Source organism: Phascolarctos cinereus, unplaced genomic scaffold (assembly GCF_003287225.1).
Source record: "Phascolarctos cinereus isolate Bilbo 61053 unplaced genomic scaffold, phaCin_HiC Scaffold_7;HRSCAF=346, whole genome shotgun sequence".
NCBI lineage: Eukaryota > Metazoa > Chordata > Mammalia > Diprotodontia > Phascolarctidae > Phascolarctos > Phascolarctos cinereus.
The window spans coordinates 73,393,750-73,420,171 of record NW_027556180.1 but is presented as its reverse complement, the minus strand read 5'-3'; the positions used below and the strand labels follow the sequence as shown (position 1 = coordinate 73,420,171).

The 26,422-nt window shown below is 36.0% G+C and overlaps 1 protein-coding gene across 8 annotated transcripts in view; it reads right to left on the bottom strand.

Annotated features, from left to right (window-relative positions):
* The window catches only part of IKZF2 (IKAROS family zinc finger 2), a 188,485-nt gene extending 162,318 nt beyond the window's left edge, over positions 1–26,167 (bottom strand). For 2 of the 8 annotated variants that reach the window (XM_078147302.1, XM_021008736.2), the window contains exons 1-3: positions 24,347–24,437; positions 22,783–22,831; positions 21,891–21,998 (exon numbers count right to left, since the gene is read on the bottom strand). In XM_078147302.1, the coding sequence (XP_078003428.1) occupies positions 21,891–21,998; positions 22,783–22,831; positions 24,347–24,349 (160 nt within the window). In that variant the 5' untranslated portion in view covers positions 24,350–24,437. Of the gene's footprint in view, positions 1–21,890; positions 21,999–22,782; positions 22,832–24,309; positions 24,441–25,821 lie in introns of those variants that run through there. The other 6 variants (XM_021008730.2, XM_021008737.2, XM_021008732.2 and 3 more) reach the window with 5 other exon arrangements.
* Between the last annotated feature and the right edge of the window lie 255 nt (positions 26,168–26,422).

Here is a 26,422-nt window from a genome sequence, read left to right as displayed (position 1 = left end):
ACTCACCCTGCTGTAATCTATTATCACAGCAAACTGGTCTCTCTGTTCCCCACAAATGAAAATTTTCACCTTTATTACTTGACATCCCTCATTTGGGGGGGGGGTTATTAGGCAATGGGGTTAAGTGACTTGCCAAGGGTCACACAGTTAGTATTACGTGTCTGAGGCTGGATTTGAACTCAAGTCCTCCTGAATCCAGGGCCCGTGCTGTATCCACTGCGCCACCTAGCTGCCCCTCCTCATTTTCTTGAAGACACACTCAAGTACTACTTTTACCATCAAGCCTTTTCTTATGTCAACAGGTTGTATTTAACTCCCTTACGAATATTTATTCTGGAAACACTTATACAAGAACCAGTTTTACTCTCCATCCCCATATGAATGTAAAATCCTTGAGAGAAGGGATTGTTTCATTTTCTGTACTTATATTTTTGGCTTTGTTTTATTTTTGTTTGGTTTTATTTTGAAACTGTGTCTCTCCATCTTGCCCATGTTGGGAGTTTAACGGCCACTCCCAAGCCAATGCTATTTTTAACCTAGGCCATTTTGTCCCTCCTCAGGCAGTCTGGTGGTTCCCCACTACCCAGGGATCATTATATTGGTGCCAAACTTAATGTGGACACTCAATTGATTTTAGACCACTGTAGCTCAGAACTCCTAAGCTCATGTAATCCACCAGTCTCAACATCCTGGCAGCTGGAATTATAAGTGTTTGCTACCATACCTGAACAATCTTAATATGGGGCACTTAATAATTACCGGCCAACTGACTAAATGTCATAGAATGATGAACTATTACTATTTTGTATCTAACCCACTACACCTAGCACAGTTAAGTCCTTAATATATTCTTGTTGAATTAAATCGTATTGCACTGAATTGTATTATTGTATTGTATTGTATTGTTCTAAGTTTTGTTTCTGGTACCACCTTGCTTTGTGGGGAAAAGAGTTTCAAGGACTCGTGATGGACAATACTCAAGTTTAAGAAGGATGCAGACAGAAAAAGTACAGGGAATATTTTGTGATTCGCTACAATATTCCATTCTATTTTTTATAGGGGATGAGGAAGCATAAAATAATATATTTAATATTCTTCTGTTAAAAGAACAGAGTCTGCTATGAGCATTCATGTAGATGGTATGACAAGGAGTAAAAACTAAAAATAGGGTCTGCAAGGCTCCAGAAGGGAAATTTAGTACTCCTGACCTATAACATTCTTACATTTAAAGGTATTTTGCTTGTTATTACAAACAACCTTGTTGGCAGTTGAAAGTCTTTTACAGTAACTCAATTCTACCCATTTGCATAATAAAGAGAAATGGAAATAGAAAATTATAAAATAATATTCTACGTGCTGCAGTGGATAGAGTGCCAGGCCTGGAGTTAGAATGATCAGGGTTCAAATCCAGCTTCAGATATTTACTAGCTATGTGACCCTGGGCAAGTTACTTAACTCTGTCTCAGTTTCCTCATATGTAAAATAAGCTGAAAGAAATGGCAAACTACCCCAGTATCTTTGCCAAGAAAACCCCAAATGGGGTCACAAAGAGTCAGACAGAACTGAGAAGACTCCAAAAACAATAACAAATAGAAAATTATAGAATGGTTATTTAAAAGGGTATTCTTTCTGCATCAAAATTAATAGGAAATATTGTCATTAAAGTATAACTCCTACATAAATTTTCTAGCATGACTATACAGATACAAGCATTTTCATTTCAACTATACCTTGTAGGAGGTGAATTTCCTTCTCCTAAGGGTCAAAGTTATATGGCATAGATTTGATCCAAATAACCTTGAACCAACCAAGTTAAATTTCAAAAGATTTCATAGAACATATAATTATGCTTTGAGAGAAAAGCAATTTTAGAAGAATGGGAAGAAACTAAGCAATGAAAAAAAGAGTTGTTTTGTTTTGTTTTGTTTTTTAAGATAGGGGATAGGGTCTGGCCCTGTTATTTTATTTGGATAGGGATCTTCCAGATGAGGAAATGTCCCTCTACCAGGTCAGACTGGCACCTTCTCTGTAACTCTTCTAAACTCTGAAAAGCACCTTTCTCTCTGTTCTTCACACACAATACTTCATCATCTCTGTGGTTCTGCACTGGCCATCCTACCTACCTGTATTGTACGCCCTTCTCTTCCTTAATACCACAGCTCACATTTGAATGAAGCTTCTACTGATTCTCCCTTCCAACTTCTACTGCTTCCGTTCCAACTTTGATTTCATATCTCACCACTTTGTGTACATCTATCTGTGTGTATGCATTTATTAACTTTGTATATATGTATAGAGAGAAAATGTGTATTATAGGTATGTATATATATGCTGCATATATTTATATGCATAATTGTCTTTCCTATTAAATGAATAGGGATTGCTTCCTTCTTTCTACCTGTTGTTCTAGTGCTTTGTACAGGGGCTGACACATAGTAGGCACTCTATAAATACTTGTTGATTCACTGATTAGAGAGTTGCTCAAAACACGGACAGGTTAAATGATTTTCCCAGGGTCACAAAGCCAGCGTGTCACCGGAAGATCTTGAATCCAGGAATTTCTAGATTTTAGTCTGTTCCTTGTCCATTATACCAAACTGCTCTTTCTTTCTCTCACTCTCCCCCTCTCTCTTCCTCTCTTTCTCTCTCTTACCCCCCCCATTAACACTGCCCTAATCTTAACGTTACCTTAAAGACATAATAATAAAATGCTCTCACATGTTACAAAAGCAAAAAAGTGATCCCATATCACTGGGCCTATCAACATATTAAGTTAACTTATAAAAACTGTCCACTGACTAACAAAAAACATCTGCCAAGCTCTTGCACAAATGTCTTCAACAGTAAAACATTTGAGAGAGGATATCTTACTGGCACCACTGAAACAAATATATACATATATATATATATATATACACACACATATATATATATATACATATACACACACACATATATATATATATATTTTTTTTTTTGTGATGCAATCGGGGTTAAGTGACTTGCCCAGAGTCACACAGCTAGTAAGTGTCATGCATCTGCAACTGCATTTGAACTCAGGTCCTTCTGACTCCAATGCCAGAGCTTTATCTACTGCGCCATCTAGCTGCCCCAACAAATATATTTTTTAAATTAACTTTTAAGTAATTTTCAAACTCTTGCTTTTAGAAACGTGAGCTTTGGAGTACAAAGCAGATCAAGCAAAACTGTGTCCAAGAATGGCAGTTTCTTACTCATGTTATAGTTTATCTAGTTATTTTTCTTTCCTTTCGTTCACTTTCAAAATTTTTTGCAAAATTCTTTAAAACTAATATTTTTTTAGAATTAACCAGGACAACTAGGTGGTGCAGTGGATAGAGCTCTGGCCTTGGAGTTAGGAGGACCTGAGTTCAAATCCAGCTTCAGACACTTGACATTTACTAGCTGTGTGACGCTGGGCAAGTCACTTAACCCCACTGCCCCACTCAGTCAACAAGTTATGAACCAAATACATAGCACTCTCTAAGCAGATAAACATTACATACCTTTTCAAGGTTTATTTGTTATAGCCATTTCCTGATCTACAACAGTGAAGACAATGAATATTAGAATTCTGTGGTTACACCAAAACCAGAGCATAATTTGAAGCACATTCCCCAACCAAATTTCTTAGTACCATTTCTAACAAATAACAAAATGATGTGGAATTAATTTCTTTTTATTGGTTCAGTAGTATATGCTTTTCTTTCATTGGAGCATTTGCAGGCACATACATGTTTTAGCTGCCATATACCAATGTTAACATCAGGTTTGAGAAATGATATTTATACTTATTCAACTTATATTTAAACTATGAGAAGTTTCTGAGGCCCTTCAGAATGTCAATAAGACTTGGTGGTTTGCCAGTAACCTGAGTCTTTCATGTGGTACATGTTGATGTGAGACCCTTATCTAAAACTTCTTTTAAGATTATAAATTACAGAGATAGGACTATCCCAATGAAGAATCTGGGGAAGACAAGATGATTCCAGACCCCCTGACAATTTTGATCCGCTCTGAAAGTGTCTGGAGTAACTGGAGAGTTAAAGCCAAATAAGGTTACTATAGGTTAACCAGTCCCTAAATAATTGAGGTATCATATAATAAGTTTCACTTGATTTTAGACTTTACTTTTTCAACTATATTAAAACCATGGCATTGTTTTTAAACTATCTTTAGCAATATCAATAAAACTTAAACTTCAGACATTAATGTGCATCTAATTTTATCTTTTTACCAAGCATCCTAATCCTAGTATGCTTACACACAACACATTTTACTGCAAAGACTTCATGGGATAATATCCAGTTCTCAGACCATGTGTAAGGCACCAGAAAACAGGGTTATACCTCTAATCTATTTTGTAGTTCTGAGAATTTCAGGTAGGTCAAAGGAAAATTAGTTATGATATAAGAAACGTGTCACTTAAATCTGAAACTGAAGAAATCCCAAAACAGTACTAGAATATTGTTAGTACCCCTTCAGACAGTCCTGGTTAAGGCACTCACTCTAAAAAGGTATTCTGAATAACTTTAGATAAAGAAGCCAATCAGAAGTCTCCCATCCAAGCCCTGCCACCAAACAAAAGCCACCAAACAAAGCTTTTAAATTGCCATCTTCACAAGAAATGCATTATCACTGCATAATTACCATTTCAATTATTCCCCTCACAAACAAAGCAGGTTTATTTGTGATTCACTTTAATTAGGTAATTTTAGTTTCATTTCTTTGGTAATGATTTGAATACAACAGAATTAATAATTGTGTCATGTCTAAGCACTTCTATTCAAAACCAGGACTCTGAAGTCCTGTCTAGATAGCACCAAGATATAGAATGAAAAGATTTAAAAAAAGATCAATCGTCTAGATGTTAGATATTATACAAACTATAGCCAGCTTTAGACTAACACTTATTGTTGATGACCTAAAAGAAGCTAGACACATATCCCTCATGAATTCTGCCTGTATAAAATTGTGAATGCTATGATTTATCTACATGCTAGTGCTTTAAGGGTTAAACAGTTTTGTGTTATTTTTATCTGTAGTTGAGATTTAAAGACTCTTTAACAAGACCATCTGGTTGGTTACTTACATTTTTTTTTCCTGTTTAGTCACAGAATAGTCAACAAATACATTTAATCACTAGTGGATTTTTTTTTTAACAAATGATGGCAAAAACTCACCTGTTCTACCTGTAAAGGAAGAGGGAAGAAAGACAGGACAGACACTTAGCTGGTCAACTAGTGAAATTTCTTTGCTGCATCAATCTGTGTGGGCACTCTCTCTACCACTGCAAATTAGAACTTATCTTTATCTTATTTTGAGCAATTTTTGTTCATGTCTTTCCATGAATGCTCCTTAAAGGATGTGTCAGATGTACTAGATGACTTCCTTTAGTTCTTTTAATACTCTGTAGCAACACGGATGTGGTTCACTCCTTCCATTAGTGAAGTATTAGACAATGGAAAAAAAATTTCCATTTACACACAGTTAAGTTTCTGTTCAGAGACATTTTAAAAACGGTTATTTTGGGCACCACTCGTACTCTTTCTCCCCCCACTCTTAACACCATCATTTCCAAGGAAGAAAGGGCCCCCCATACTGACAGCTATTTTGACTTTTTATAAAATTTTATTAATAGTCATCACCAAAGAATTCATCATCTATTAGTCAATCTGTTTGTGATTTAAGAAAATGAAGTATCATTTTGTAGTAACTCAAACTAAATACTAACAAATTATTGTTAAAAAGTGGTACTTCTATGACTGCTTTAATGAATGGACAGGACATAATTTAATTCAGAGCACTCTCTGCATAACAAGTGAAACTATGCTTCAAAAAGTATGAAGAGTTTTTAAAAAATACAAGGTATTATTCAAATCAGAGATTCTTAACCTTTCTTTGTATTATGGACCCTTCCCCAGAATAATATTTTAAATACATAAGATAAAGTATGTAGGATTACAAAAGGACCCCATTATATTGAAATATATTTGTCAAAATCTTTTAAAAAATAAAGTTTAGAGACCCTAGGCTAAGAACCCTTAATTTAAATGCTCAGAAGTAGCTTATCTTAAATATATGAAAGAAACAGTCCCACAATCAATCTTGTTCCCATTATTCATTCCCTTATTATTAGCAAGCCCAAACTCAAAAGTAAACTTCAATCCAGGCCTAATAAAATTATGACAAATTCATTATCTGTGGATTTTAAATGAATGAGGTATTTTTATTAAGCAAAGAGGGGCAGCCATGGAATAGAGAGGAAAGACTACTCAATTCTATGTCAAACCTCAGCTCATCACTAGTTATGTGACCGTGGACAAGTCATCCTCTCTTTTCCACCTTAATATCTCACCTGTAAAGTGAGGATAACATTTATACTACCTTGAGGCAGTGGTATGCAGTGGGTAGAGAGCTGCAGGGTCAAGAAAATCTGATTTCAAGTCTTGCCTGGGATACCTGCTGGCTGAATGACCTCGCGTAAGTCACTTAATTTCTCAGTGCCTCAAGAAGCTCTCTAAGGCTACAAGTTGCAGTAAAGGTGATCACTTTCACTGGTGAAGAGTTTCCTCCTCAGAAAGAGACTTATGCCTATGAAATCTTCCTTTCCCTATCCTTACCACTTACTTCATGGGATTTTTGTGAGGAAGGTACCTTGTAAATCTTAACATGTTCTATAAATGTGAACTATTACTCATTTATTTTACAGAATAGTGGCGTTTTGTTGGTTTTTTGTTTTGTTTTTTGTTTTTGGACAAAACCCATAATTTTATTGGTAAAGGAAACTCATCTTCATTTGTAAAATGGGAATGATAATAGGACCTACTGAAGAAAGTTTTTTGTGAAGATTAAAAGAGACAATGTCTATAATTTCATGGCACACCTGAAAGTGCTATTTAAATGTTTGTTGTTATCATTATTGTCATCATCATCATCCCTCACTCTGAGGTCAGCTTGACAGCTCTCTGTCCACTAAGCCACAATGCCTCTCAACATTGTCTTATGATTGGACAGACTAAGTTCTATTATAACTGAAAAAAAGTCATGGGATTATAAACGCATGAGGTTACTACAAGATTATGGAAGGGTCTCTTTAATTCTTCTATGTTGATGTTTCTACTACTTCATCAATTTAAAAGTTTGTCCACCATACCATACTCCTTGTGCTTTTTGAATGACTATGGCAGCCTACTACATAGATCTAAACTTTATTATTCCAGTATGGGAAAACTTCAGGGTACAAATAGTAAAGAAATCTACATTTCATTAATAATTAGTTTTGCCCCACATTAACATGTCATCTCTTCCATAGGTGACAGCCAAGGTTGAAATGGCTAAATATATGTTTCCAAGTATGACGAAGTATCACTCCCTTTAGTGCATCAATTTTTTTTTTTAGTCCTTAACCTCTGGATGACTGCTGTCCAGGGCTATTCTTTATTCCCAGATCAACTTACCTTCTTCAACTGCTCTTCTAGGATATAGAAGAGTAAGGTTCTTTCCTGTTTAGGTATATCAGAGTACCCAGTCCTATGTACAGTATAAAAATACTATTTGGCCTCTTAAAGAAAGAATAGACTTTAAAATACCTGCCAGCTCGTCTCACTTAATATATCCTCCTGGCTACTCTACCATGGTACTTTATATTTTCTTTCTATATTCTCACTCAAGCTTTGACATAGACAGTGTTCTCTTCATTAAAGTATCCTAAATATTCTATTCCTCTTTCTTCTACCTACTGCAGCAGGCTTTGTTCTCTGCCATTTTGTATCCCTCTTACTACATCTTCCAGCTTTTTTTTTCTCCTTTCCTTCTCTTCTTCCTTCCTTTCTTCCTCTTTCTCTCCCTCCCTTCTTCCCTCTCTTTTTCTTTCTGTCTTTGTTCAGACACTGAGATCTTCTTCTCTACTTTTTCCTTCTAAGATTCTTTCTCAGGCTAATATCCTGGGCTCTATTTCCCTCTCTTGCCCACCATTCTCTCTACAAACACTTCCTTACCTGTTTACAGTTCTGCCACAGGCACACAAGCTAGCTACAAGTCCCATCCTCTTCTTTCTAATTTAGCTATTAACTATACCTCCTATAGCTTTGCTTTAGAATTCATAAAATACATTTAAAAGGCAACTCCCACTGACTCGTACTGGAAAGCTATTAAAATAATTAAGACCTCGCATTAAGATGGTCATGAACATCCCTTTGGCCCCAGCTAACTATGAAATTCATAATAATTTTCAGTAGTTTTTCTACAAATAATTTAAGTCAACAAAGACTTATTTAAAGCATTGCTGTGATCAGATCAGAAAGGAAGACACTTCATATGAAACACAATCCCTGGATTTTGGGGTATGAATCAAGTAAAGGGGTAAGACCCACACACGTATACCTTTAACACAAGATAATACATGATACTTGTAGTGGAGAGGTACAAGAGAAAAAATGTTGAAAAACACAGATTAAAGAAATTTGGTTCTGATATGCCAATCAAAATTAAATTTATTAAGTTGATGAATATGAAGAATATAGAAGTTGTATGTATACTTTTTATAAAACCTATGATTATCATTGGTTATTCAATACAAGCAAATCCACTGCATACTGATCTATAGATATTACAGTTTACAACAAATACTCCCCACAGGTTCCTCAAAGTCATTACAGAATCACAAAATTAAAATGGACCTTAAGGGCCTTCTATTCCAATCAGACCGAACCAGAATGAGACTCTATCCTATAACATTCCTCATCATTAGCCTTTCCTCACTTTAAATTTAAAAATAAAAAGATAACAGAAGCAACTTTAGTATTACTTTTATATTGACACTGTTTAGATGCAGCACACAAATCTTATCTACCTCACAATTACAGTTCCTACAATGCATATACTCTGAAAAGTTAAGCAAAAGAACAGTTTACCAATAAGACATTATGAAATTAATTAAGCTTGGTAATCAAATTAACTACATATCATCTTATTAATCTTCACAATCTCTTTAAAATCACTCTTAAAACTTAACTGGTATGATTCATTAAAGATTAAAATTGATGGATATGAAAAGTAGAAATTTTATGCAAACTTTTGATAAAATCTCTGATTCCCACAGGCTGTTAAATACAAACAACACTGTTCCCAGATTGATTTGTAGGTATCATAAGCTGCAACAATTCTTCCTCGTGGGTACTTCAAAGTCATCATAGAATCATGGAATGTCAAAATTAAGAGACCTCAGGGACCATCTAGTCCAACAAAATTCCCCGATAACATACCTGATCGTTAGTCATGCAATCTTTGCTTCAAGATGACTAATAAGAAAGAATTAATTTACTTACCAGGGCAGCTCATTCCACTTTTGGTTAGCTAAATTAAGTTCAAATTTGCCCTTTTCACAATTTACACCCATTAATCTCTTCGGACTGACATCAAGGGCCATGAAGAACAAGTCTACTCCTTCTAGATGACAACCCTTAATCTCTTCTATTTTTATTATTTAAATTTATACCTCTACATATTTATCTATCTACATATGTTTTCAAAGTGCATGCCTTTAAGTGAAAGGTCAGAGTATCAGGTCAATTAAGAAAATGACTTATATGTAAATGTATTAGAATACTATATTGCAAGAAAAGACAAATATGAATCACAAAGAAAATATGGAAAGACGTCCACGAATGATATAAAGTAAAATTAGCAGAACCATAACTTTAAAATATACACTAACTACAACTAAATTTTTGGTGTTGCTGTTTTTAAAGGAAAAGTGGCCAGAACTTTGGACAAGCCTGGAAAGGGGCACAGAACAAGAGAATTTCTTTGCTTGCTGATATTTATTAATTCTTTTGGTTCCGCCTAAAAGATTTGCGATAAGATATTGCTCTTTTTTGCACTTTTATCTTGTTGTTTGGTTTTGTTGCCCATATCTAATTTATAATAATAGTTTAAAAATACTAATGGACAAAGCTAAAAAGCACACAGTGAAACTGAAAAGACTGGTGGTTGCAATGTTATGTTACTAATAGTAGTGTCTTTAAATATTTAATATGAATGACAAACTAGCCTAGAAGAAAATATTTACTTATCTAACTTCAATGAAAATATCACACTAATTAAACTGAAGATTCCATTTGTATGAAATATGTCACTATTACTTCTCTCCTCTTCAAATATTCCCACACCTTCCTGTAGATCATACAGTTGTTTTACTACATTGAATCGAACATAAAAATAGGAGGACTTGTTGCACAAAATTTCTTAAAATTTTTATTTTTGTCTTCTGGGCCTACTAGTCAGTTAGACTAGTAATAGATATGATAAGAAAGTTATAGCTTACAGTTTTACTATAATACAGGAATTTTTTAAGAAAGTTAAGTTCTCTTGCGTTCAAAGAAGTGAACTTAAAGTCTGTCATTCGATGGCTAATTTGTCATGCTTTAGATAGACAGTAATTTATACTATGAGAGTTTAAAGACAGATGAAATTAGTCTCATGATTATCTTCCTAGATCTTAGTTATACACAAATAAAATTTATTATTGCTTTTGAAAAATTTGCCTAATTGCACCATAGTAACAAATCGTCTTATATTTCAGTAACCTGTTAAACTCAATACATACAATAGTTTTCAAAATAGTCCTCCAATGCTTATGTCCTCCCTCCTTAAGTATTTTATACTTATTATCTATTTATTCTATATTTAATTACATGCATATTTGTCTTGCTTATTATAACTTACGCTTCTTCTGAAAAGACAATTGTTTCATTTAATAGATTTGTAGGACAGTACTTGGCACAAAGTAGGTGCCTGATACATGATCATTGATGACTGATGTGCAAAAATGGTACTCATTAAAAAACCAGAATCCTATGATGTAGTGGTATGCATGGCTCACTAAACCATTTCTAAAGTACAAATTATAGGGATAAGAATAACAATGGAGTTAGGACTTGTGATTCCTTTGGTATATGGACCTCCCAGAAATATTCCATAGCCCAAAAGAGATGTAATTTCATAGTTCTTTGAAACATTATTAAATTACATCCCTTAAACTGGTAACTTGGTGAGAATCAGGTAAAGTTGTCATTAAGTTCAAAGGTAAATGTGATTTCATTTATGTAAGGAAGCAATGATGAAAAATGACAATGATGAAGATCTACAGAATGCCAACTTACTAAAATGTTATGTTATAGTAATTAATTCTCTGTTTTACTCAACATGGGGAGTAGTAAAGAAAAGTTAACTAAAGTCAACTTCATATGCTTTTGATAGTAGCTTCAATTGAGTGAATGCTAGAAAACAGGCCTTAAAAACATGAGATAAAGAATAAATACTAAGAGTTGGTCACTATAATTACAATCTGCTAATTCCAAATTTCACAAGCAGTCAGGTGGAGCAATGGATAGAGTACTTGGCCTGGAGTCAGGAAGACTACTTCCTCAGTTTAAATTTGGCCTCTGACATTTACTAGCTGTGTGATCCTGGGCAATTCACTTAACCCTGTTTGCCTCAGTTTCCTCATATGTAAAATGAGCTGGAGAAGGAAATGGCAAACCACTTCAGTATCTTTGCCAAGAAAACCCCAAAAGCGGTCATGAAGAGTCAGACATGACTGAAAAACAACTAAATGATAACAACAATTCAGGATTTCATAGAATCAAAGAATTTCAGAGCCTAAATAGCCTGAGCTATTACACTCAAGTTTGTAATAAGTTAAGAACACTTTAAGTTTGCAACAAATTGGATAGATTCTGGGTTGAAGTTTATAATAATAGCTTACAGGATTTGCTAAATAAATATAGATGGTAAGGATCTTTGAGATATTTCTATCAGTCTTCTATCAGAATCACAGAATATCAAGAATTGAAAAGGACTTTCGAGCCTGTCTAGTCTACCCTATATGTGAACAAAAAGACAATTTATGCCATATCAGCAAGGGGCAATAAGAAATATGGCAAGCAGATCAGAAGAAGTCATTTGGATACAAAAGAAAAATTAATTACAAATAATCCTTATCTTCCATTTTTCTGCTGATATGTCTGCTATCCCTCAATCTCCCAGGTTCACAACCTCAATCACTGTTGATTCTTCCCTTTCTCATCCCTCCCCAATTTCCAATCAGTTATGAAGTTCTATGAATTCTAACTCCACAAAATCTCACGTGTATCCCTCCCATTCCTTCCATTCACATATTCACTAACCTAGTTCAAGAATGTAGCATCTCTCACCTCAAGGTTAACAGCCACCTACTTGGCCTCTGCTTTCAGTTTTTTCTCCTTTTCAATCCATTCTCCATACAATTACCAATTTAAAAACTACATGTCTAAGCATTATCAGAATCTTAAGCAGTTTTCTAAGACTTCTGGGATAAGAGACAACCCCCTCAGCTTGGCATTTAAAGCCCTTCATAGCCAATGGCTCCCTATTACCTCCAGGATCAAATTGAGAACCCTCTGTTGGGAATCCAAAGGCCTTCATAACCTGCCCTACCTCACAGCCATTCTAGTGTTCCTAAAACACACACGCGTGCACGCACACACACACACACTACCCCCACCCTGCCACTTTTTGATCTAATGACACTGGCTTCCTTGCTGTTCCTCTAAAAGGACACCCCACCTCCCAAGCCTGGGCATTTTCACTGGCTGTTCCCCATGCATGAAACGATCTTCTTCCTCATCTCTGCCTCTTGGCTTCCTCCAAGTTTCTGCTCAATCTCCCTTAATTCTAGTGCCTTGCTGTCGTTGATTATTTCCCCTTTATTCTACATATAGCTCATTTGTACAAGGTTATTTGCATGTTCTCTCCCATACTAGACTGTGAGTTACTCGAGTTTAACGTCTGGCTTTTCCCTTTATTTATAACCCCACTGCTCAGTACAGTGCCTGACACATAGCTGGTACTTAATAAAATGTTTATTGACTGACCAGCTGGTTGGCTCTAGACTACCTTTCCAGATTTATTTCACTTTGCTCTTCTTTAGGTACTCTATATTCAAGTCAAATTAGCTTAATTGCTATTCTCTGATCTCAGCCTTCCAAGTACTTCCTCTCTGCTTCTGCACAAGCTGTGCCCCCTGCTTCCACAACAAGCCTGAAATACACTCCATGGTATCCACCAAGGATCACTGCAGGTGTCATCTTCTACAAGAAGCTTTTTCTCATCTCCCTACAGTTATTACTTTTTTCTACTTGTCAAATTCTCTTATATACTCATTTCAGGGGGCTCATAAAAACACGAAGTAGTTGAGACGGAAGGGCCCTTAGAAGTTATATAGATGAAAAAACAACACCTGGAGAGCTTAGGTGACTTACTCACGGATACAAAAGTTTTAAGTGGCAGAGCTGGCATTAGAATCCGAGGCTTCTGACTCCAAAGCCAATGTTCATTGTACAGTTAGCATGTTGTATTCTCCAATAGAACATGAAGTCCTTGATTGTTTTTTTCCATTTTTGTCTTTGTATTCTCAGCGCCCGCCACAATGGCTTTCACATCATAGGCATTAATAAACACTTAATGAACTGAAAGAATAAGGTTTTACTACATAAATTCATCATGTTATTATCATAACTAGTATCACTTAAGCAACTAAATCTAATTTAACCTCTAGACCTTGCAACCTGAAGTTTTCAAGAAATCCTAGGTTCATCTCTGACAGAGGCTACAATCAGAAGTGACTTCTTCCACCTTTGTCTGAAATTGACATTGACCTCTCCTCTGTGCTGACCTTAATTAATTTCTGTCTGATGTTTCTGTGACTTGAAACCCAGATCACTACTACATTTGGGGACACCTTTACAGATGATGTTGTGTAGCATACAAAATTCAATTTGGTCCGCTGTTCACTAGTGCAAACGCTGGAGAGCACATCACACACCAGTGCTCTAAAACTGCAGCCCACTTAACTGCTTCAAGTGCAATTCAAGGCACAGATACTGGATGCCACCCTTTCATTTACTGAAGGGGAAACTGAGCCACAGGGGTGGAAGTGACATGCCTAATGTTACAAAGAAGAAGCAAGATTCTAACTCATATCTCCTGACTCTAAACCCAGTGCCCCTTCCCCTATCCCAAGCTGTGACTTATTCGTTTAGTATCATCTATACCTTATTTCTTTGAAACTCCCTAACAGGAAAACAGCCCCCACCTCTCATTACTTAGCACTTTAACACTAACACATAACGGACCATTGTCACTATTTTGAAATTGTATAGACAGGGAGCATTTTCCACTTTAGCTGTGGAATTTTCTATCAGCTCTGGTTAAGCACCTGTTTAAAGTGGCACTATCTAATTATGAGGAAATGTGTTTCAATATGTGTTTTTTGGTAGAAAGAAGGCTAGCCTTAGAGTTTATACACCTCCAACATATACTGACTGTGTAATTCTGGACAGGTCTCTTAATGTCTCAGTACCCTGAGAAACTCTTTAGAGACTATTAAATTCCAGAAGAGTTGCTGATATGCATTGTTAAAGGGAATTTCCTCACCAGGAGTTCCATACTAAAGAAATCACAGGCCCTGACCAAAAAAAAAAATTATATAATAGATATTTTACGATTATGTAAGTAATCACAGCTATTCTGCTTAAAGCAGTTTGATTTAAATCTATATATCACACTTCCACAGGGGCAAAATTCTATAAATAAATTATTAAAAAGAAACCCTCAGAATGCATACTGTATATTCCAAACCAATTCCAAAAAATACATTTTATGTCTTTAAGAATTTTATTCAGGTTTTCCAAAGAAGATCGTGTAATATTATATTCTGTGCCTCTGAATATGGAATAAAGTGATATGTAGCTAAGAAGTCCTCCCACACTGGTTTTAAATTACACATTCACATGCAAAGACACATAACAGAAAAATAACTTAGATAATGATTGATGCCATGCTAAACAGTATGGCACGTATGAGTTTATGAATTATCTTAATGTTGCCATATTAGTTAATATATTAAATATGCCACTATATTAAAACAAGACTATGTTTTTGTTCAAAACCACTCCGTCAACCATATAAATTACCCAGAATTTTAAGAATAGCATAAATGGTTGCATCAAGCAAACAGAGTTCAATGAAGTCTGCACTCATACATCTCAATATAGAATTTGGCTTTAACGGTGCAATTATGGAAACACAGAATGTTAGAGCAGTATAAATAAGATCACTGATCAGGTAACGTGTTAATTACTTAGCATAAACTTTAAGAGCAAATTAGTTTATTTCAAGAGTAATAAAGAAAAAAGAGTAATAAAGGAGAAAAACAAATTTCAATTAAATTAAACATTGATTTTCATAAATTTTAAAATGTACATCTGCTTAAGAAATCTCAAGGGAAAACTAAATATCAGACAGCAAAATTGAAACTGTCTATATAAGTTATTCAATGATTTCAATTTCAACAAAAATCATGTGACTACCACATGCCAAGGTAACTTATATTTTAACATTTCTTCAGGTTTAAAACAGCTTCACATTTGATATTACTCTCCTCGAATATACAGTTAGAGGTATACTTATCACAGATCACTGAAAGAGAATTTCAGGTATCACAAGGAGAGTCAAGGTTAGATTTTAGATGGGAAAGATCTAAGAAAGAACTGGTTCTGAACATGGGATAGGTTACTCTACCAGGGTATTTTTTCCTTTTCCATTCGTACTGCCCAGTATTTTTAGAACACTGATGGTAGAATAGATAGCTATCACATACGTCCAAAAAACACATAACTGAAGTCGATGTCTCTGAAATCCTTTAAAAGGTACTTTCATTTCTGGTTTATATTCTACTTAACCAAAGTTTCCTTAAGAGGTTTTAAAAATATAGTATTTTTCTTTATTCTTTAACCTAAATTTCTGAGAATCACTAAGTGGTCCTTTTGAGAACTTTTTCCTACTTCAGAGGTTGCCACATACTGGAAATAAGGGAATAAGAAATAAATATCCATTTTTTCTTTTAACAATTTTCTCAAATTAATCAATGACATATAGCTATCGATGTAAAGGCATAATAAAGTAATCAATGAGTAAATTTGACTGCTGCATCTCTCTATAAAGAAAACAAAAAATCAAATGTATGCTACTTCTTCCCAGGTCAGTGATTCCATTAGGTACAAATCATAAGCAGTATCGGTGTTGATACTGGAATTGGCAATGAAAAAATATGAAATACTCAATTCATTATGTCTTTGGACTCTTAAAACTTTTAAGACTTTTAAAACTTTGAAAGACAGAAAATGTACAAGTGGAATTGGTTTGGAACATAAAACCTAACCCAACAGACAATGTAACCATTTATTCAAAACTAGAAAAACAAAGAGTAGATAGATATGTACAATATGTGTAAAACATATTAACTTATATGGCAACTACCATATGCCAATAGCTTCATGTTCGATATTACTCCCCTCGAATATACAATTGGATATATACTTATCACAGATCACTGAAAGAGAATTTCAGAAGACAGCAAACTGTCTTCTATAATCTATATACATATATATATGTGTGTGTGTATATATATATATATTTTTTTTCTTATTGTAGTTATATAGATCTCTGTACTCAAGTCTGCCAAAAAGAAGTGGACAAGAAAATTGGAAAAGAAAATGTCTCAGGAGCTTTTGTTTCTACTCAAACCTGAAAAAAACCTGTGTTTTTGTTACTGTTGTCGATTTGAAAAGGCTAATAGAAGTTATTCTTTTTGTGACAGTTTTAAGGGGACAAATAGCCTTTTAATTTTGTTTAAATGTATTTTTGCACATACATAAACAAAAATACTAAATTATTTTAAAATTAAAATTTTTATATTTAGTATATTTGGTGTCACATCAAGGTGGTTACTACTGAAGTCTAAGCATGGATGCCAGACAAACTAGAGTACAGAAAGAGATTCAGAAAATTGGGTGAGTCTCATAATATAAACTAGTCTTACAAAAGGACATTAGATCCCAAAGGGCCATAAAACTGTGCACACCCTTTGATCCAGCAATACAACTGCTGGGTCTATATCCCAAAGACATCTGAAAGAAGGGAAAAAAGACCTATTCGTACAAAAATATTTATAGCAGCTAAGAAATGGAAATCAAAGAGATACCCACTAATTGATGAATGGTTAAACAAGTTGTGGTATATGATTGTAATGGAACATTATTGTGCTATAAAAAATGACAAGCAGGATGATTTCAGAAAAACTTGGAAAGACTTACATGATGCATAGTGAAGTGAACAGAACCAGGAGAAGGCTATACACAATTAACAGCAATATTATTTGATGAACTGTGAATGACTTAGCTATCCTCAGCGATGCAAAGATCCAAGACACTCCCAAAGGACTAATGATGAAGCATACTATTTGCCTCCAGAGAAAGAACTGATACTGACTGAAAGCAAACTGAAGCACACTATTTTTCATTTTCTTCCTTTCATTTTTTTTCTTTTATGCAAGTCTTCTTGTACAAAATGACTAATATGGAAATGTTTTACATAATTGCACATGTATAACCTATATCTGATTGTTTACCATCTAAGGGAAGAGGCAGGAGAAGGAGGGAGGGATAGAATTTGGAACTTAAAACTTTAAAATGTTAAAAAAATTTTAGAAAAAAAGGAAATTGTTGAATAAACAAAACCTACTGTCAATGTAAAAAACAAATACATTAGATTAAAAACGTAACAGGATAATCTAATAATATCACAGTACCTTCATTAGATGTCCATTATTTAAAAGTGTATAAGTATTGGACACAGGAAGAAATTTGAGGTAATAATTGTGAGAGACAATGGTCAAAAGCAACAAAAAAATAACTGAAGTTTTAAGTTTTAATTTTGGCAATTTCCTTCAGCAACTGGATGTCATAGGTTAGGTCATTTAATTTCTTTAGGCCTCTTTCCCTATATGTGAAAAAGAAAACACACAGAGAGACAGAGAGAGAGAGAGAGAGGGGGGGGGCAGAGACAGACAGAGACAGAGAGACAAAATCCTAGGTTCTAACAAGAACTAGCTAAGAAAAATGAATGTGAAGCATTTTGTAAAAGTAAAACTCCATCCACTGATCTGATTATTGGTAAATAGTTATGAAATGAGAACGACTTTTTCTGATATCATATGGCTATTAAGGTATATGATGAATAATAGTGGGAGTTGTTCACCCACAGAAAGGTTTTAAAATGAGAAAATAAAGCAACTTTCCAAATGTTGTATCTATTTTAATAAAATCTAAATATCAATAAAGAAGGCTTATATACAGTTGACTTGAAAAATAGAGGAGGATGAGAAAGAAGATTAACCACAATCTTTAGTATCTGTAAAACTTTCTAAGTAACCCAACTGGACAGCTTAATATTAAATCAGAAGTTACTATGCAGAATTTTAAGACTTTTACACAGAAACAAGACGGAATACACTTCCAATGGGCAAAAACAATAGGGATTATTTTTATAAGGTTCTGGCTGACTTCTGTCTCAGATTCAAATTTCCAGATGATATTCATGTATTTTCAGTAGCCATAAAGTAATATATACTGTCATCCATGACACTGAAGAGTGTCAGAAAACTCAGTACGTATACACTAATGATCTCGGGCAACTGTACCTATCTATCTATCTATCAAAGAATTTTTTTTGTTCTCGAAGAGATTTTCCTGATACTAAGAAAAATAATGTTGAAACAAGAAAATGTTAATTGTTGAATGTGAAAGTCACTAATATTATTTTTAGAATTTTTTCTAAGCTGTACTTTAAATACAAAAGGTGTGGGGAAATTAGAGCACTTCCACTTCTCTCCACTCAATTGTTCTCTCTTCTAGCATTGTCAAATAATGAGAGTTGGACTATTTTTTTAAAAATTCAATAGCTAGCAGCAAGTTATATTCACCCCTCATCTTAAGAGTAGACACAAAAAACAAATGAATCTTGGTGACCTTATGGTAACACTGACCACTTTTACTAAGATATAACTGTGATACTATCGTGCCTTGACTACTTTAACACAATAACTTCATAGTTATTTCATTAAAATTACTGAATTGGATTCTTTAATTACCTCTTGACTATTTTTAAATATTTCTTTTTTTCTTACTCTGAATTGTAGTTTTCTGTTGGCTATGCCACTTCTAGAGAAAGTTTTATTCCATAAGAATTTGGATGAAATAATTCTTTTACTTATTCTGTTGTTTTCTTACAAAATTATAATTAAATCCTTGAAAGTAGTTGGCCATAAAGAAATATGCTGAAGAGCTAAAATGCATTTTAGAAATCAGAAGGTATTGTTATTCAATAACAATTAGCAATCCAGATGTACACTATGAAAAGATTTGGGGAAACTCCAGATCCAAAATATAAGTGCTTTCATATAAAGTCAAGGATCGAATCACCTGCAAAAATGATCAAAACCACTAGAACTACCAATTTTAAATTTTCCGTTCTAGTTGAAAGGCTACACTGTAGCCCTCTGCTACCATGTGCCTTGACAATTTAAAATGCTGATTATTCTCTTAAGTCTAACACAAGGGAAAAAATGGGTATCTCCTCCATCTAACACCTAAGTGGGTAACCTAGATACTGTAAATAGAGGCTATATAAAGGATGCAACAGACATCTCTGAAGTGAGAGCCAACATTTTTAACCTGCAACCCTTTGGAATAAAACCCCAAAACATCAGTGACCTAGCCAAAAACTCTACTAACATGGAATTGCCACAGGCTAATAAATAAAAATCTCCTTACCAAACACATAATTTTACTGTCGTTGGGTGAGAAGACCTGGAATGTTTCAATAGCACAGCTCTCATTTGTTCAAATCATCATGTCTGGTCTCTGCACTGTTTACTTAAAAGAGACAGGTAAAATGCCTGTTTGAACTAGGCATATGTCAGGCTGAAATGAAATTCAAAACTGAAGGGACCAATCGCATTAAACAACAAATTCACAGTTGAAATTCAGCCAGTGGTTGTGGATCCCAACCACTAGCTGGCCCAAATTCGACCAGAGTCTCCAACCAACAGCTAACATCTATCCAAATTTATAGTCTTTTTGAAACCAAGAGGCTAAACAGTTAACTATGGCAATTTTGACATAAATATTTACCTTTTATTCCTTGAGGGAAATGTGCATATGATTAAAAAAAGTTATGAAGACAAAATCTACTCCTATAAGACTCATCCACAGTATAATAATGAGAATGTAAAGCATTCTTTGCTATCGTAGAATAATATTAGAGGTAGAAGAGAAGCCCTCACATTTTACAGATAAGAAAACTAAGGCTTTCGAGTATAAATTTATTTTCCCAAATTCATAATTGATCAAGACCAAATAAAACCTGCTAAAATGTGTTATTTGTATTGCAACTGAAGTTAGCACAAACTTGTCTATTCATTTACTAGAACTGGCTTGTTGATATATGACAGAGAATTTAAAATACCCTTTATAACTGGATTCTTCTATGAAGTTTCTCTAATTAGTAAAAAAAATTAATTTCAAGCTATAAGCTCACAATAAATACATAAAAATTACAAAACAGCAGTTAAAATATTTAAAGCAAAATACATGAGACAAGAACATGCATCCAATCCAGTATATTCTTTATATTATCACAACATATACACTACTGAGGGTTAAAAAAAACCTCATGGATCTTAGAGGCTTCCAATAATCTAAGTTATTTTTGAAAACTGGAAGAATAAAGTGTGGAACAGTTACACTCATTTTGACATTAAGAAATGTACAAATATGTTTATGCATCAGCAGATTAATAAGTTAAATTTTTCTATGAAATCAATGCCTTCAAATTCTGCATAAGTATACAACTTTTTCTATCTACAAAAAAAGTGTCCTTCCTAGAAAAGGAGACAACACATACTGAAAGCATATGGAAACAAAATAGATTCTTTGAATCTAAGTAATAGAGCACTTGCCCTTGATAAGTACATTGATAAAACAGAATCAAGAAACAAACCACGCTCTTAATAAATAAAAGCATGTTGTCCTTTGAAAATGAATGCAAGCAAACTAATCTTTGCACAGTTTCCAAAAGTACTTAAGACAGTATGAGTGTGAATGACCCTTTATCAAAAATATTAGCTAAAACCGGCCATTAGTGCTACCCCAATACATCCTCTTATACTTCCCTAGCTCTTCTCTTGACAATCTAAAACAAAACCCTTTCACTTTATTAAAGAAATGAATGTTAAGTAAGCACTATATATTTTCATTTATGATCCACTTTCAAGGCTTTGTAGAAAGAACTTTCAAAAAGATATGGCTAGATAGAGGGAGATTTTATATATATATATATATATACACACACACACACACACACACACATATATACACACATATATACACACACACTCATATACACACATACATATATGTATATGTATATACACATAGGTACCATATATATATAGGTATATGGATACCCACACATGTACACACACAGGGGTAACAGGCTAACACTCTCCACTAATAACACATTTATGACAAAGCAATATAACATGCACTTAATTTTAACTAGAAAAAAACATTTTGGAAATTTTGTTTCATTTTTCCTTTTACTTAACAACAGCAACAACAACAACAACATCTAATCCTATAAGTGTGTAAAGCCAACCAATTACGAGTCAATCCTAGTATTTCTTACCTGACACAGGTAAGCACCAGTTCCCAAAAGCCACCTCGGGATAGTTCAAACTAGTAAGCAAGCTCATGTTTAAGATATGATACTAGTATGAACAGGAATAAATCTGTGTTGCTCTTTTCTTCAGTTAGCAAAATCTATAGCAGCAGCTGCACCACAGCCAGAAAACGTACCCCACAAACCCAACGAATCCAAATCTGCCACTAGAGAAATGGGGAAAAAAAATCATAAAAAAGAAGACTTACTGCTTGTCATGTGACTTGGTGAGGTATGCTGTCCATTGGGTGTGCTTGAGGTGAGGTCAATTGCCATATTGGAGTGTTCCCTTTCAGGTGAAAGCTCATTGTCACCTGCTTTCAAAAATAAAATCTTTCAGACTCTGTTCACTTGACATATAGAATCCAATTATAACATTTCAATTTTGCAACTTTTGCTCATGGATACTGAAGTATCATAGCTTCTAAATTTAAACACAGTATTTTTTTTTCCAAAAGAAGACAATTAGATTCACAGAAAGTCAAGAAGAGACATCATGGAGGGGGTGGATTGAAAATACCATAAATTTCTAAAAGCCATAGTAAAAGGCACACAATATAATTTCTCATCTATAAACTTAAAGGATCAGCAAAGAAGAGCTCTAAGACTCCCTGGTTAAATCACTAAATATCACACTGTTTACAATAAGCAATTCCAAGACGCCACTTGTCAAAGCACTAAAAGAGAATTAAATACTTTCCACATTAAATGACTGGAAAAAAGTTAGGGAAAAAAAGATTTCAGTCCACAGAAAATTTCTAGTAAACACATATAATCTGTTGTCTCCTAAACTTTAAATAAAAAGAAAAAAATTATAGTATAAAGATGTTGAGTGTACCATACTAGTTATCTAAATGAGTTCCCCATACTACCAAATAAATGTCTATCTTTACCCTTTTCTGCTCTTGCCTAAAGTTTAAGCGGTTTTTTTTGATTGTTTTTTGCTTTCCTGGACTTCTCTTCAATATGAAATTGTGAACAGATAGAAAATAAAATTAAGATCCCTGATCTATAAATGATACCTAACTGAATTAAACAAATTTATAGGATAATCAGTGATTGTGATTAATAATTAATAAGTTAATGAAAATGAGTACTTACATGTTATATAGCCATCAATAGCCTCTGTTTCCATAGTCAAAGTGCAGTGCTACAAAACAAAAGGGTAAACCCTTAAAACAATGATTCCTTTCACTATCTGCCATTAAATGCTGAACTTTTGAAGCTCTAAGCAGTTAGCCCATATTGCTGTTCTGCTGCTGGGTCTACTGCAACAACCTGTGCCCAAGACACATACTACTGTGTACTGTATGTGCTCATTTGCAAGTCACTGAACTCTTTCTGCAAATGATCTGATTCCTGCTAGAGATAGCGCAGAGAAGATAAGTGTGCATCTAGATGAGCTGTAGCAAGGCAAGAATGCCTCCTTAAGTCAGAATGTTTCACCTAGTTTAATGAATTTAATTGGGAGAGTCACACTTCAATCATGCCAGTTTTTACTAGGATTTAGGTATATTAATATTTATTAGTTCCCACAATCAAATTATGGTTTGAGGACGACCGAGTTAACAGATAGCTCCATTCACAATTGTTGCAAGTTGGTTCATCATGTTCTAATCAAGAGGGGGAGTGGGGTGTGAGACACAAACAAAGCAAAACAAAACAAAAACCTTGGTGCTCAAGTCTGTCTCACAGATTTGTGCAGCACTTTTCCAACTCTCTCACTTGCATTGACATTCCAGCCCGCCCCTTGATCTGTCCGAGCACCTGTGCGCTGTAATATTAATTTCCTGAAAGATCGTGGATTTGAATGCTATATCTAATAAATTTTAAATTTTTAGTATTCATAACATATTGTGGCCTTTGGTCATTTAAAAAAAAAGTTTTGGGATTGTTTTCATATGCTACAAACATAAAACAAAGTCTTCTGCTCCAGAAATACAAAAAATTGTGCGAGATGACACCCCCTAGCTTTTATTTCACATAAAGAAAACAAGAGGTCAATAATCTAACTGTATTCTTTGATGGGAAAAGTTTAAAGAACTGACATGTCCATAGGAGAATTTTACTTTTTTTTTCTCCTTTTGGCTCCGGTCCTTTTTGCCTTTAGTTTCAAAACTCTCACTGCACCAGCAGCTAAATTATTCACAATGAGCCATTTCTGTATTGATCGCCAAGTATATTTAGCCCTGGCTCCTGGAATTTCTCCATTACTTACTGGAAAACAGGCAGCTTCACTTCTTGTCTCCAAAACCACTTCCCTCCCCCCCTCCCTTCAATTCCTCCCCCCAAAAAAACTTTTCTTTCTTTATGGTATAGTCAGATCAAATTCTCAGCTCAGTACGTATTTCAACCTGCAGTGCTGTTATCAAATTCTTTGAAATAACTGATTACATAAGGCATTTAAAGAAAGTGATCTATAAAGTTTAAAGGAGGAGCAGGTTCTTCAGATCTTTTACAAATACGTAAGTTTATCTTTTCAAAAAGTACACAGCCGGCACACATATATTAAAAAGCTAGAAATGTCAGGGGGAACAGGAAAGTCTCCCCCATCAGTGAAATAGTTAACCCTCAGGGAAAGAAAGAAAAGAAAAGAAAAGGAAAGGCACAGGAACGAAATGTACATACAAAAGAAATTGTCCTTTGACTAAAAAAGATTCATCACCATTTCCAGCTCTGTCGGGAGATCTCAGCTTCTTCTAACTCCTTAAGGAAGAGATGACAATGTCGGAGTAAAGATAAACGGAGAAAGAAAGAAGTTTCTTGTCCCCCTCCCCCCACTGCCCCTTACCCCCCTCCAAGCCAAGCCCCCTGCAGAGTTCAAGGCGAGGAAGAAGGGAAGGCACTTTACAGGTGGGTCATTCGGAGCCCAAATCAAGCAAACAGATCGTCTGATAAACAAAATGAAGAAATGAGAGAGAAGGAACACCCCCCCTTCTCCTCCTCCTCCTCCTTCTCCTCCTACCCCTCCCCCTCCCTTTGGGATGGTCTAGTAGGAAAAGTCACTCAGGAATGGCACCATGTACTTTCAGGAAAGAGGAAAAAAAAAGAGAGAGGGAGGGAGGGAGGGAGAGAGGTCAGTCAGTGCTACAGCAATGCGATTAACAAGAAGAGAAAAAACTTGATCCACCGGTTCCTTAAGAATCGACCAAAAGCTAAGACAAGAAAACTGAAAGAAAAGGGGGGGGGAGGGACGGAGGAGGGGGGAGGGACAGTCAGGCAAAACCTAGCAAGAGACCTAGGCCAACTTCACAGGACTGTTTTTTTGGCCCTTGGTAAAATTTTCACACACACACATACATACACAGAGAAATCTTAATTCCATCTCTTTCTCTCGCTCAGACACTAGAACCTGTCAAAGTGATTTAGCTGCTGCATTTTACATGTGTCATGCCAGGTGGTTGTTGGCTGTTGTTGTTATGTGTGTGTATTTTTTAAAATAAATTCCAACAGGCTTTTCCCTTCTAGCAAGACTGCAGTTTATCCGAGGCAACCCCCCCATACACACACACACACACAAACACACACGCTGCAAAATTCAAGTGAACACCGAGCAGACGCCAACCAACAACCACCACCAATCCGTGACATCAGTCGAAGAGGAGAACTGATTAATCGATTAACATCCCAGAAACAGACCATCCGAGGGGAGGAATTAAAACCGAGAGGAAGGCATCTCCCATCCGATCCCCCGCGAGCCCCTGGGAGCCATCCCAGCCGGGCTCCCGACCAGCATCCCTCCCTCCTTCCCAGCAAATGGAGTATTATTGTTGTTATTATGATCTCTAATCAGCCTCTCCTCCCCTCCCCCTGCCTCATCCCCCCCTTCCCCCATCCTCTTCTTCCTCCTCCTCCTCATCGCTGGCCAACAGCAACAAGTCCTCGGACCCGCAGCCGGCGAGTGCAGAAGAGGCTGCATAATTACCCTTAACTTTGCCACCCTCCTCCTCCTCCTCCTCCTCCTCCTCCTGCCCCCGCGCGCCTTAGGCTCCGCTCATTGCCCCCCGGTCGGGGCCGGGTGAGGGCAGATCCAGCCGAGCCGCCGCCGCCTCCTCCTCCTCCTCCTCCTCCTTCTTCGCCTCCTCCTCCTCCTCCTCCTTGCTCTCTCCACCATGCCAGCCAGCGCCGAGCGAGATTTACCTCAGCAGGACACGCAGGGAGGCAATCCCATCCCCCTTTTGTTTGTGTTTACTGTGAGTGGGTCCTCTCCTCCCTCTCTCTGTGTGTCTCTCTCTGCCTGGGTCTCTCGTGTCTCTGTGTGGGTCTCTCTCGGGCTGTCCCTGGGTGGCCAGTGTGTGTTGGGGCACTGCGGTGGGCTGTGGAAACTAAGGCAGTGGCTCTGGAGCGGAGGGTAATCCTGTTTTTACTTCCTCCATCTTCAGCGAGGAGCAGGGTGAGCCCGGGACAGCTGGTCAAACCCCGAGAAACCGATCCGGCTGCCAAGCCCGAGCCCATCTCCCCCAGCGCCGGCTGGACGCGCGGGGCGGGCGAGCGGGCGGGCACCGGGAAGGAGGGGAAGGACGGGGAGGAGAGGGGAGGGGAGTGCTGGAGAGAAGAGGAGGGCAGGCGGGCAGGAGCTGCGAGCGCGAGGGTGCGTGCGTGCGTGAGTGTGTCTGTGTGTATGTGAAAAAGAGAGCGAGAAGGAGAGAGTGCGCGCGCGCCCCCGGTGAGTGGGTATCTGTGTGTGTGTGTGTGTGTGTGTGTCTTTGCGCTCGGGGCCGCTCAGCACACTCGGCAATCG